This window comes from Dermacentor variabilis, chromosome 4 (genome assembly GCF_050947875.1).
Source record: "Dermacentor variabilis isolate Ectoservices chromosome 4, ASM5094787v1, whole genome shotgun sequence".
Classification (NCBI taxonomy): domain Eukaryota; kingdom Metazoa; phylum Arthropoda; class Arachnida; order Ixodida; family Ixodidae; genus Dermacentor; species Dermacentor variabilis.
The window spans coordinates 16,156,729-16,170,096 of NC_134571.1; the positions used below are offsets into that span (position 1 = coordinate 16,156,729).

Below are 13,368 nucleotides of genomic sequence, written 5' to 3' on the forward strand. Positions count from 1 at the left end.
GTTTCTGTCGTGCTTTCTAGATCAGGAAAACTGCACTTTGGTAAGGCTGCTGCTGGCGCTGAAGTCAAACAGGGGCGCGTTGCCGTTTTTGCACGTGGCATCTACTGCTAGAGATGAGAAGCTCGTAAGCACAATAGAATCACCGGGCTCTTGGCTTAATAATTGGGCCGGGAGATGATGAACAGGATCCTCTGGTTAAATGTCAATCACCAGCACGGAGGAGTCTAAACTGCTGTCCGAGGAAAGAAGTTTCGATCGTTCTGCAAGCTACTTATGAGTTGGACCATATGTGCCTCCCTTTTTTTGAAGATAGGTCACGTCGCTAGGCGGATATTAGAAGCAAGAAAAAATTTGCGACAACTTCTCTCATTATCGAATATGTGTTGAATGACTTTATTACTAAAGTTAGATCACATGCTGTAATTGCGAAATTAAAGCAGAGCAGTAGTGAAGTGTTGCCTGCTTAGCAGGAATTTACGACTAGCACCACTTTCGAGAAATCTGTCTTCAATATCCGCTCGGCGTTCCAGTTAAGACCATCCCGGACTGTTAGAGGCACAATTTTGGGAAACAAGGAAGAGGAAGCGCACAGAGGCACTCCATGTTAAGCTAGGCTCCATTGTTGAGCTGATAAGCCCACCAGAATACGTTTATTCAGGATGCTTATGTTGAGCTACGCACTTCTGCCACCGAATATTTTTAAACTACTATGGGAACAATGTTGCAAACTTACAGGTCAGTCACCAAAAATTGGGAAATGTAACAATTAAGGGTTTTCATTTGAGTTTTTTTTACAAGTACAGTGTTTTACACCTCGTGAACATTGCCGGCATTAAAGGAATGGAATGGCAACATGCAGATATTCGTGGTATGAATATTCAGCTCCAAGAAATTAAATAGAATGGTATTATGCCACGCCCTGATTCTATGTAATGGCAATTGAATTGACAGCCCCCTTTCGCATCCGTGCCAGCCTTGCTCCTCCCTAAAAGGAATGAAATAATATTACGTCATGCCTACATTCCATTGAAAGGAATGGAGGCGTGGCGCAATATTATTTCATTCCATGTAGTGGAATTATAGTTCGCAATCCTGCCTGACTTGCCTTGCACTACCCTGCCTCAAAAGGCCAGGTAAAAGGCAATGAAATAATGTTTCACATAAAAAAGAACGAATCTTCTCTGAATACATTCCGCGCCATACATTACGCTCACACCTTCCTCATGGCGCAGCAAAAACGGTAGTCGTAATCATTCATCCGTAAATCATAATGAAACGCTTTATAAACGGTGCACTTTAAGCGACGTCCGCACCAGTTTTCTTTGGCACCCATGTTGCTACTCGAGCAGACCATCGGTTACATGTCCTACGCTTACATTACTCTACTTGTTTCTTTCTATCTCAACCTGAATATCATATGTTTTATCGCCAATTCATTCTGCCATCATTTTCCGTCTCTTTTCCATTCTTTTAATAATGGCGCACGCTTACAGCGGGAGATAGGCCAACAATCGGGCGGTTATTATCATAACAAAACATAAATGAAAATAAAAAAAAAATAATGTTAGCGCCGCTGTTTCCACGTCCTCCTTGTTTTCTTCCTTTTTTTTTTTTGTTCTCACTCCAACGCACCTCGAATGTCCTGCAGCGAAAAGCGCTTGGCAACAACTTGGCTACTACTATTTCCTACAAACTATTACTATAGTCATGATTAGCTTTTGAATCCTTGCACGGTCCGATTCATGAAGGATTCCCTAGAGTGAGTTGTTCCATTTCACCGAGGAACAAGCAACCAGCCATTGCCAGTAAGAAAATAAAGAAGGTACGGCGTGCCCCGCGATGCGCTCTCGCGTGCTCACGCTCGGAGAAGAAGGAGACCAGCAAGCTTCCGAACGGCCCCCTGAGCAGCTTTTCGGTCTCGGCACTGTGGAACGCGGCCACTCCGTTCGCACACGGTTCGCTTATGCCACTCCGGGCAAAGGGTGGCCTCGCCTGCTCAAGACTTGGCATTCCCCTGTGGCCATTGGTCATGCTGGCCAGTTTGGTGTCTAGCGTCTCCTGCCAGCAGGATCAGCATTCTGGAGTCCGACCGCGCAAATTCATCAGCTATTATGGCCACCGGGAGGTGAGAAGCTGTCGTCTGGTTTTCTGCAATACCTGTGGTAACTCGAATGCTTTTCAATTCTGCTGCCAAGAACGATCGAGGTCGCCGGTGCGATTCGTGGCGGCTCCATTATGATAATAACGGTGGAATGGGAAAATGCTACGGTAGCGATCCTTAGGTTAATGTCAAGTGGTCAAAATTGAACATGAAGCTTTCGCTACGGCGTCTCATGTAGCCCCTGTGTTGCTTTAAGGCGATAAACGCAATCAGTCGTCTTTCGTCCTTTTTTTTTGTGCTCTCGATAGCTGGGGCATTATGACTACTGTCCTCGCTGAGACGTAGTCCTCGAAGAGCTCAGTCTGGCTCTTTGTGGCAGACGTAGGAAATTCCAGCATGCAGTTCTGCTCACTGGGTCGTGCACGATTGTCACGCGCAGGTACAAGAGGGAGAAAATTTTATCATCTACTGCTTTGCTGATCCGAAAGCCAAGATCTCGTGGACCAAGGACGGTTCAGCGTTGCGCCAATGGTCCGCCTGGCAGGGATACTCCGTGTCGGAGTACAACGCCCAGGACTTCAAGGTATCCAGGCTGGAGGTGCAGGCTGCCGACGCGGACTTCTCGGGCGGCTACAGCTGCTCAAGCGAGTCGCTTGCCAGACACTTCGTCCAGGTCACGGCCCTGCAGGACTCGACTGGAGGCGAACCGGCCTGTCACGTTCTTGTGAGTGGCAGCCATTGAGCAAGACAGACCGGGCGTATATATTGATGGACGAGTAGCATGTAGGTTGATTAAAAACGTTTACTAGCACACGGTGTACTACTATCGGCAGCTGCGCTTCCCACGAGGTTCGCTGCTGCACCTTTGGCAACACATCATTCCACTCAACTACGCCTTTGCCGGTGTCGGCTTTAGCTGACGTTTATTTGCCTGTACAATTCTGCTGCCGTCTTAAGCGCACACTACCAAGACGACATCTGCATGCTTTGTGCTTTGTGATCCGGATTTTGAGCTGAGGTGAACAAATCCGCGGCTTTCGACAGAGTTATTTTCTCCTTGTATGTAAACGGGATCGTACATTTTCATTAGATGCCCCGCACATGATCCGGTCTCTCAGAATACATTCGGATGATGTTCCGAAGTTGTACTCAATGAACGACTGAATCGATCAGTCGAACTCATTTTCTCCAATAGAATTTCTGCCAACTACCAGTGTAGTCGGCAGAAAGCGGACGTCGCAGCATCAATGCTTGCAAATTTAAGTGTACAGGGTGGTCCTTTATGAAAGGGAACGTGCGATCGCGTGGCCTGTGCTCCGTGGCGGGTGGCGGCAAGATTTATTCAGGGACCTCAGTTGGCAGTAGTGTCCCTGTATATGCTCCTGCAGGGAGCAGAGTTGCCCATAGGTCCGCCATTGTGTTCCAGCTCTGCAGTGAAGCAACTGTTCGAGCGCGCAGAAGGCAAATGCAGCGCGGTGTTCCATTTGCTTTCTTCTCTGCTGGTCGTGAGCTACATGCGGCAATTGTTTCGCAAGCGGTGAACAAGTTGACACTTTTTAATGCAGGCTACACTCGAACGATTGGTCCAGCCTGAGGGGTGCCAACTACCCGCAACAACCTTGCAACCTTGCAACAAAAAGCGGTGCAATGTTTTTCAGCACGCATATGAAGTTTTCTCGCGCAGCCCGGAAGGCAAGAAATGTTTTCAAGGGTGTTTCAAGAAAACTCGCACACGTGTGGTGGACAATCATGTGAGCGCATTTTGGCTGCCGCAACCAGGCGAATAATGATCGTGGCCAAGAGAACTATCGTACCTGCAGTCATGTCAGTGACCGTTAACCATGACCGTCATTCATCACTAACCGTCACTCACAGCAGCTGGACGTTTTCGATATATGCGGTAAAGGCACGTAGATTTAAACGCATTTCAAATGTTCACATGCGCACATTTTATGCAAGGCTTACTTCTACGATTCATACCGCAAACTTAACAGCTTCTTCGTAGTAGCAAATCTGCAAGTGGAAAAAGATTCAATATGCACGAGCGTCTAGATCAAATTTATTTCGTCCAAAGGAGTGGATGAGCAACGGCTCGTGGCAGCAGGGGATGAGTGCTGGTTCTTGGAGCCTTGGGGACAGAATTGAAAGCCACTGAAAAGGCAACAAGTTATTAAGAGTAGCAACAAGTTATTTTTATTGCACTAATCACATAAGATGGCAAACTTGCAAAGTAATGATTCACACATTGCAGACTGTAATATGACACTTTATCTTCATCTCTTCATACTACTCAGTTTAATTTACCATAACACAGCGCTTATTAAACGTACAAAAATAATTTCACATTCCTCACGGCGACTAAGGCTGATCGAAAAAGTAAGATATTGTGGGCGGTAAATGCTGAAGCTATCACAGCTGTCTCATCAGCGGCAGCGCACGATACATACATACTACATGCTACATTTCGCATACTACAAAACAACATGAGTACATTAATCGAACTTACATTGAAAATCAGAACGCCGACAAAAAGAAAAAGAACAGAGTAGAGAAAAGCCAGGTTGCAGCGGGCAAATCGTATCTACTAGTATTTACTGTTTTGAACACGCCGTTATAGAGCTGCATAGACAGAACAATCGTACAAGCTACACAGCAAATTGGGCGAGTTCGTAAGAGACGTGACGTCCCTACTTTGTCCTGCGTCTATGTTGCGCTGCCCCTATACTCCGAAAATTGCACAAGTGAACAACCTCTCATGCCAGGCGTACGCATTTCAGCGTGTACAGGAGTGTTACTCGAGATAAATGCTGCTTTAGTGTAAACAAACCGAACTCGCCTCTGTAAACAAAACGAACGCACCTCGCATATCCTGGTCCCTTTCGGAGCTGTCTGGTCTCGTCCGTCCGCACGGCACCGCGTAAAAAGCTTTGCCACCTTCCGTGCGATTTGTGCAGTTTGGTGCGCTGCACCCAGTCATACTGGAATACAGGTGTCAAAATGATGTATTTCTTACCACTTCACCAAAGCTGTTAACTTAATATCGTCGAATACCGTACCTGCAACCCGGAGCCGATCAGTGCAACGCACGCAATTTCGATGACACTGACAGAAACGAGTCGGCGCCGCGCCCGTAAAGTTGGCTTCACAGCGGCGCAGTTGAACATTTGACGTCATTTTTGTACCACGTGATAGCGCTCGGCGAATAGCGGTGCGAGCGGCGCCGGGAAAGTTATGCGCAACTCTGCTCCCTGCGGGACCATATACAGGAACCTTACCTCCGTAAAGAAACCTGCCATGAGTCCCTACTTAAGAAGAAAAAACGAAATCGGGAAAGAAACAATTTATGATAACTCAAAGGGAAGCTCATTACTTTTCGAAGAGAGATCAGGATGCCTTAGAACACGCACCTATAAAGCGAGATATAAGAAGGAAGAAGAAGCATGTGCTTGCTGCGGTAAAGCTAGGGAAACGATGGAGCATGTTTTGTTAGAATGTGAAGACATCTGCCCAGCGGTCGATTTAGGCACCACTGGTCTCATGAAGCCCTTGGGTTCAGCGAGAGCAGGGGAAAAGTAAACATGTAATAGAGATTAGTAAGAGGCGATTGGAAGATTGCTGGAAGAAAAGTAGGGGAATAACAAAATACGGGGACGTACAAAACCGAGTTCAAAATAGGGGGCGAGAAAATTTGGTTGTGGGAATTCATTGTTCCATTTTGTTTTACTCTTTCTTTAACCTAGGTAGTGCATTAAGCAGTATAATAGCAAGAGCTTGGTGGCGCAACCCACCGCCTTGTTCGAAAGGGGATGCTCGTAACATCCATCCATCCATCCAGCAGTAGGGTGCCTCGATGTCGAGGCACCCTACCTCGGCAGAGCACAGGCCACGCGCTCGCGTGTTCGCTTTCATAAAGGACCACCGTGTACCTCAAAGAGGTATGGCAGCAAGAAGCATGCAAAAGTGCAAGAAAAGCACTTTGCGCTTGAAGAAACGCAAAGCAGTGAAAAAAAAAGAGCTAGTGCTGTTTCTCGATTTCGCGAACTTCGAATTATATATATATATATATATACATATAATTCGCAGTTCGCGAAATCGAGAAAGATTGATAATGGAAGAAACTTTGTACAGACTACGGATATCTGCTCAGGTTCCAAATGAATCCCTCCGACTGCGCTGCGGTATCGTGGCTCCGGACGGAGAGAATCTGACTTGGTTCAAGGACGGCGAGGAATTATTTCCCGACAATGACCGGTTCCTGGCCGTCGGCAGGACGCTGGAGATACGGAGGGCCAGCGAAGACGACGCCGGCGCGTACGGCTGCTCCCGTGCGCTCTCGGCTGTGAACGACTCGGCCGGCATGGCACATGTCCTGCAGCTGGTGACGCCCGTGCGCCTGGAACCCTTGGAAGGAGCCGTGTACGCTCCGCTAGGGGCGCGCGTGAACCTCGAGTGCCGCGCGTACGCTCGTCCCGACCCGCAGGTCACGTGGCTGTTCGGCGACCGCAGCCGCGTGTCCAGCCCGCTGCTGAGCGTCGACAATGTGTCGGTCTCCCACTCGGGCACCTACAGGTGCTCGGCATCGCACGAGCGATGCGCGCGATTGGTCGCCGAGAGCGACGTGACAGTGAACGTGTTCGAGTCGACGATCCGCACCAACGAGGGCTTTCCAGGATCCGGCATCACGCTGACGCCGGGCGCCGATTTTCTGCGGCTCACCTGCGACTACCCGGCCGACCGCAGCGCCAAGATCGTCTGGATGAAGGGGAACGCGACCGTGCGTTCTGGCGACAAGTACGTCTACAAGGACCAGTCGTTGGTGATCAACAAGCCGGAGCGCAGCGACGTCGGCAACTACAGCTGTGTCGCGCTCGGCCGCGTCGTGAACGAAACCGCTGTGATCGTGGTCGGGCTGAAGGTTGAGATTCGCACGAGCCAGTCGAAGCGCTTCAAGGAGGGTCACGACGGCTTCCTCTCTTGCAAGATCGATGGGTACCCGAGGCCGACCATCCGCTGGTACAGAAACGGGCACCTGCTCAACGCTTTCCGGAGCTCCAAGTTCAAGTACGGTGGGAATGGAGCTGACGACTACGGGACGCTCGTCATTCGTAGGCTGGGAAAGCGCGATGAGGCCACGTTTGCGTGCCTCGTGGACAACGGCCACAGTCAGGACCGCGCCTTCTTCGCAGTCGTCGTGAGCGTTCCGCCCTCCCCCCTCGTACCTTTCTTCGTGATATGCGCTGAAGTCGCGCTTTTGACCGCTGTCGCCTTCCTGTTCGAACAACGTGTGCGCAGCCTCTGGATGGCCGCCCGCAGGACGACTTCGCCGAAACGCTTGCGCTCGCCCGACAGGGCTGCTGGCCATAAGCAGAAGAGCTGCACCGAGTCTGACATCCTGAGGTTCATCAGCTGCTTGGAGTCTTCGGGCGATTTGAATTTAGACGATCTACACGCACCTCAGCCTGACGAAAAGCCTCAGGCAAAGGACGTAGACGCTGCCTTAAAAGATAAACCGCCGAAGTCCGCCCTGTTATCCCGCGGTAAGATCGACGCCGCCGCCGAACCACATGTGGAATTTAGGCCTTCGGAAAATGTTGTGAAAGCCGACATTGAACCCCTGAATGAGTTGGAAGCGTTGAACAATGCGCTTACAGAAGGAAAGGAAGGTCGCACACAGGAAAAAGGACCTACAGAAGATAACGTTTCTCGTAGGAAGTCGCGCAAGAAGAAGTCCCGGCGCTCTTCCCGCAGGTCCCGTTTATCAGAGGACGAACCTTTCCCGGTGACCGCAGAGGAAGACAGTACACAGCAGGCGGCCGAACTGGAGAAGCCCTTGGTCACTGCGCAGAAAGAGCGAGCGCCTAAGTTTTCCAGAGTAGCGGAGGAGCCGTTGCCTACGGTTGCGCAGTCGAAAGTCTCTATGGTAGATAAGATACCGCCTTGGACAGTGCAGGAAGAAGAGGAAGTGCCGCAGTTTTCTGAGATGAAGGCAGACGTCTTGCCTACCACTTCACAAGGAAAAGAACAGGTTCCACAGTTCGCTAGTGTTGAGAAGAGGGTCTTTCCGTTGACAGCGCAGAAATTCGGGACAGTACCGCAGTTCTCTGAAGCACCTACCGCTGAGCTTCCGCAACGTAGATATATGAAGGCGAAAATGGATCAAGGTTCCCAAGAATTGCCTGCAGAAGTCGCAATTTCGCGAGCGAAAGCGAAAAATAAGCGAATGCCGAAAAAACCGTTCGCGGTGCCGCCTATGGAGGAGTCTGAAGACGCCGGGCTAAGACGATCCTTGCAGAAAACCGAGGAAGCGACATTTCTAGCGAAGGGCTCCGTGTTCAGTCAAGGGAAAGACGCCAAGGAAAAAGCGACTGCGTGCGAGCTTGCCGCGGAGACCTGCTCGATATCGTCGCTTGATGACTTCACGTATCGGAAAGATTCGGCGTCTAGTCAGATAGGCGGTAGTGAGGTTTTGACAGATACAATAGAGTACAAGCCGGCCGTACGCAAAGCAGATTCTGACGGGACGGGAAGCTTTCTGTTCGAGGAGGAGCCGTGTAATTGGAAGCATCCGGAGAGGCAGCTCAATGAATACCCGGAGACACAAGCAGTTGCTGTGGCGGGTGACGTTCCTCCAAGTGGTCACGAAGGCGCCTTGTCCGGCATGCCAGCTGCAGAGGGGGACGCGTTCGCAAGAGGTATTGGCTTCACTCAAGACACCAAGCATGATGACGGCTCCTTAAGAACTTTGAAGCGGAAAGGCAAGAGACGTAAGGGCGGGCGTAAGTCGAAAAATGCAGGCGGATTCTCACCGGAGGCCCCAGAAGAAGGACCTTTCTTTTTTGGCGCTTATGCTGGTGCGGGAATGAAGCAGAATATCCTTCGCGTACCTTTATTCCAGCAGCGTGACGAGGCCAAAAAAGCCGGGTTTGTGGGATACGCAGAGGACACCATGGTGGAAGGGTGGTTGAAATGTGAGACGAAGCCACCGGGAGACGCAAAGCGGGGCTCTCTGACTCGGCGCGAAGAAATGGGCGGGTATCCATCAGTTGCGCAAGGGCCACTTTTTCCGACCCAAGAATCTGTACCTTCGCACCCAGACCTAGAAGCTGTGCGGGCTCTTCCGATTCAAGAACCAATCCCATTCCCTACAGCTCTAGAAGGAAAGCTAGTTCCATGCATGTCAGAAGCAGAGCCAACTTTTTCTGACCTTCGTCAGATTAAACATATTGTGAAAAAGCGAGAAAGCAAGAACTTTCTCATTGAACCGGAGATCAACTTTGACATTGAAAGCCCGCCAGCTCCGCCGTCTCCGGAGGAGGTTAGTGTCCGAAGCCGGAGAGAGAGCTGTGTTGAACCACCTGTTGTCACAAGGGTGCCTTTTCCATCCAGGCACAAGAGCGATCGTCCGTCCGTCACCCATTCGTCACTTCACATGGTGAAAGCGCACAAGGCAGGCGAACGCCAAAAGGCCGATGCACAAGTAGTAAGCCAGTCAAAGAGGGACAAGGTGCCAGCGAAGGCCTCAACTGTGCTTTCGACGCCAGATAGGACTAAGCCTATTCTCCATCAGGGCACGCCACCGAAAAGTTCCGAGGTAGAGGGGCTTACGCCTGAGAAGGAGCCGCGAAAAGATGAAACACATGAAGCACGAGAACGCGTGGCGTCACGGATGCCGCCGATACTTTTTTCCCGCATAAGCAGCCAGCAAAATGACGAGCCGGTGCTAGCTGTGTCTCCGTCAGCTTCAACGCCGGATAAAAGTAAACCTACCCATGTCAAGGCAATGGCACCGAAAAGTACCGTAGCAGAACGGATGGTGCTGGAGAAGAAGCCGCGAGAAAAACTAGCGTCAGTGAGTGCGTCGTCAATGGCACCGGCGAAATTACGAAGAACAAGTGGGCAGAAAGTAGAGCTTGTACAAAGGGAGGTGCCAGAAATACTAAGTCCACTAGTTGAAATGTCTGAGGGCGCACCAACAGGTAGTGCGCGAACGGAGAGAATCGTAGCGACACCACCACGAGAAACCCTCTCACGAAGAACGAGTGGGAAAAAAGTGGAGCCTGTACGAAAGAAGGTGCCAGAAATACCAAGACCACTTGCTGATGTGTCTGAGGGCGCATTAACAGAGGGAGCACCAACGGACATAATCGCAGTGTCACCACTACGAGAAAACCTTTCACGAAGAACCAGTGGGCAAAACGTTGAGCCCGTACAAAAGGTGCCAGAAATACCAAGACCAGTAGTTGACGTGTCCGAGGACACATTGACACGGTGTGCACCAACGAATAGAATCGTAGCGACCCCACCACGAGAAACCCTTTCACGACGAAACGGTGACCAGAGAGGTGAGAAAGGCGCGACCACAACGCCCGTCAAAATGGGGCCACTGGTTCCATCGCCAGAAAGCGTGGTGTGCGATAGTACACTTGCAGAGAGTACCACGACCTCCGAGGGAACTGTGCCGAGTGGCATGGGGCCGTGGGCTCTGCAAGAAGCTTATCCGCGAAGAACCACCGAAGATAGAGGCGATACAGTGAAATCTACGACTCTGGAGAAAGCGTGCCACTTGGTTCAAGTGCAAGACAGCACACTGTCAGAGAGACCAATATCAGAAATCACAGTGTCTGAGAGCGCTGTAGCAGAAGGCACGGCGCCTATGGTCGTTCAAGGAACTCTTCCACAAAGATTCAGCCAAGAGGAACTCGTGTCAGCCGCGAGAGGAACAGCGCATGCTTTAGAGCGCAGAGGATCCGAGGACTCGTCCGAAGACACAGAGTCCGATATCACGGCTGTGATTAAAAAACGCAAACAGGGAAAAAAATTGGGTCAATCGCCGGCCCCAAAAGACCACGTGGTGTCTGACGTCACACGGCCAGAGAGCGTTACGAGTGTTCACCCAAGAGTACCCACTGACGAGCGCTCGCCGACGAGAACTAGCAGAGAAATGTTGGATCACCAACCGGGCATGATAAACGGCATGCTTGGTGACACAACAGTACCAGAGACGCTATCGACGAGCGTCGAGCCAGAGAGCAGCGCCGATAGCGAAGATGGGCGCCTTGTGGAAGTGGAAGCTCGACCCTTCGTGTCAAAGCGGCAAAGCACTTCCACAGATGATGAACAAGACACCACCGAGGAGCAGATCACGCTGTACGAGGGCTTGCAGGTTCCCTCCTACCAGACCACGCCGTCTTCCTCGGAGGGTGAGTACGAGCCTCCGATGGTAAGTGACCTGTTCAACAGCACCGCGTCACCGGAATTGGATTGGACGCAGAACCCGGACAACTACTACTTCCTCTCCATTCCCCCTTTCGAGTTCGCCATACCCAGCTCTCAGATCGACGGGCCGGAAGCAGGCTCGCCGCCTGGAACAGCGTCGAAACAGTTGGTGAGGGATGAAAAGAGAAAGCGTGGTTCACCGAGAAAGCGGCGAAAGCCCCACAGATATAAGAAACATACGCAAAGCAGCAAGAGCACCTCCGGGACTTTCACGCCGTCGTCGGAGCCGGAAGTGGACAGCCCCGGCCAGTCGACTGCGGATAGATCCGGCCAGCCGAGCACGGACAGATCCGGCCAGGCGAACCTGGACAGAGCTGCACCCTCGACAAGCCATGAGTCTTCTCAACGCGAAGACGAGACAGCTTCGCCGAATCGACGTGTAAAGCGAAATAAGTAAAAAACTCGATCGACACAAGGAAAAATATAATTACTCCGACACGTGGTCTGTCGGATGCTGGAACGCTTTTTGCTTTGCTTATTTTGTCAAATACACTGTTGGCACCGCTTTTCGAAATGCACGCCTTCTCTTTCAACAGTTGTCTGGGCTTGTAAACTGTATGGTTTACTCACGCGATCGCTTGATTTATAACTCCATGGAGGGCGAAAACAAATATACCGTAAAGTCCTCACCCGTATAAAACCTATTGTACGAGCGTTAGGTAACGTGCATTTCTGACAGTTTGCGCAATATACAAATTGTGGGTGAACTAGACCCACTATTAATGCAATCGCACAGTTTGGAGTTTTCAAGGCATGCGGACTGTTTAGTGTTGATCACGAAGTTGATGTCCGTGACTGATCGACATCCAACTATTTAGGATATTGTTTTATCAGTGGTTCTTACTAAGCACGCGTGTGCTGTACCGTGACATGTATGCGCATACAGAGTGGCACGCGCGAGGAAAGGCGGGGGTGTTTTATTGCTGGCAACTGAGCGAAGCTTCAGGCACCGGCGACTTTTCCTAAAGGTAGTTTTACAGCGAAGCTGTTAGCTTCTCGGTGGTCATCATTTTTCGTGTCCGCGTCTGTTAGCAAAAAATGTGGGTCGATCCTGGGGGCCGTGCAGTCCAGGAACAATGGCTCGTACCCCCCTTAGGCAGAGGCTTCAAGCACTCCGCAAAGTGAAGCGAACAGTGCATACATTCTTAGGAATCACGCATACAACATACGGAACAGCATACATTTCAATAAAGAACAAGCACAAGAATTTGGAGGACGCTTAAGCTTCGCCTTTAAGAGCATAGCATTGAAAGATCCCAGACTGCTTCTCACACTTCCCTATAACTGCAGCGTATGTAACTGTAATGTTTACCGGGAAACTCTCGCGGCGAACGCTATGCACGAAGGTGGGCTTTCTGGTAGAAACGCGGTCTCTTGCATAGGCCACGATGCGGCGGAGGCAAGCGCCATCTGGAAGTATTTCAAGGAAGCGGGCGTGCGAAAATGGTGGACGTCGTCTCCGGTATATGCATTGTAGAAACGCTAGAAAAGAGGTTTGAGGTTTCGCTTAACAGGATTATGTTTTCACGTATATTCAAATTACATTCCGAGAGCTATCATGTCTGTAGGTTGTGTGCAAGTCGTAGTTTACAAATTTTCCACGTATTTTAGCTTGAGAAATTCATTAGTTCAGTCACTTTCTTGCGTCACATAGAAGGCCCGGGAATGCGTGGCTCGAAAATCTTTTTGTCGCAACGACGCCGGGCGCGGACGCCGGATTTTCTGTCACACCGGGCGCCTTAACGATATTGCGTTAAAATATTCATGTGAACCACATAATTGATAAGGCGCTCCTGGTAACAATGCGAAGCACGTAGCGCTCCTCGCATATATTTCCCGGTAAATATTACTGTTGCGCAAGCTGCCGCGGCGACGGCTGTTTGCGACGTGGGGAGTGACGTCACTAGCCTTTCGTGTATATAAAAACCAGCCTATCAATTGAATTTGTTGTTTCAGCACTGCTATGGGTGGCGGCGTGCTGTAAAAATTAC

General features: G+C 50.5%; 2 protein-coding genes across 2 annotated transcripts; both read left to right on the top strand.

Moving 5' to 3' along the window:
- Positions 1–1,896: 1,896 nt before the first annotated feature.
- Positions 1,897–2,899, top strand: LOC142577706 (uncharacterized). Its single transcript, XM_075687161.1, has 2 exons — positions 1,897–2,125; positions 2,541–2,899. The coding sequence occupies exons 1-2, from the start codon at positions 1,964–1,966 to the stop codon at positions 2,841–2,843; spliced, it is 465 nt and encodes a 154-aa protein (XP_075543276.1). The 5' UTR covers positions 1,897–1,963; the 3' UTR covers positions 2,844–2,899.
- A 3,310-nt stretch (positions 2,900–6,209) lies between these two features.
- LOC142577775 (uncharacterized) lies at positions 6,210–11,862 on the top strand. Its single transcript, XM_075687227.1, has one exon. The coding sequence runs from the start codon at positions 6,210–6,212 to the stop codon at positions 11,772–11,774; it is 5,565 nt and encodes a 1,854-aa protein (XP_075543342.1). The 3' UTR covers positions 11,775–11,862.
- Positions 11,863–13,368: the final 1,506 nt, after the last annotated feature.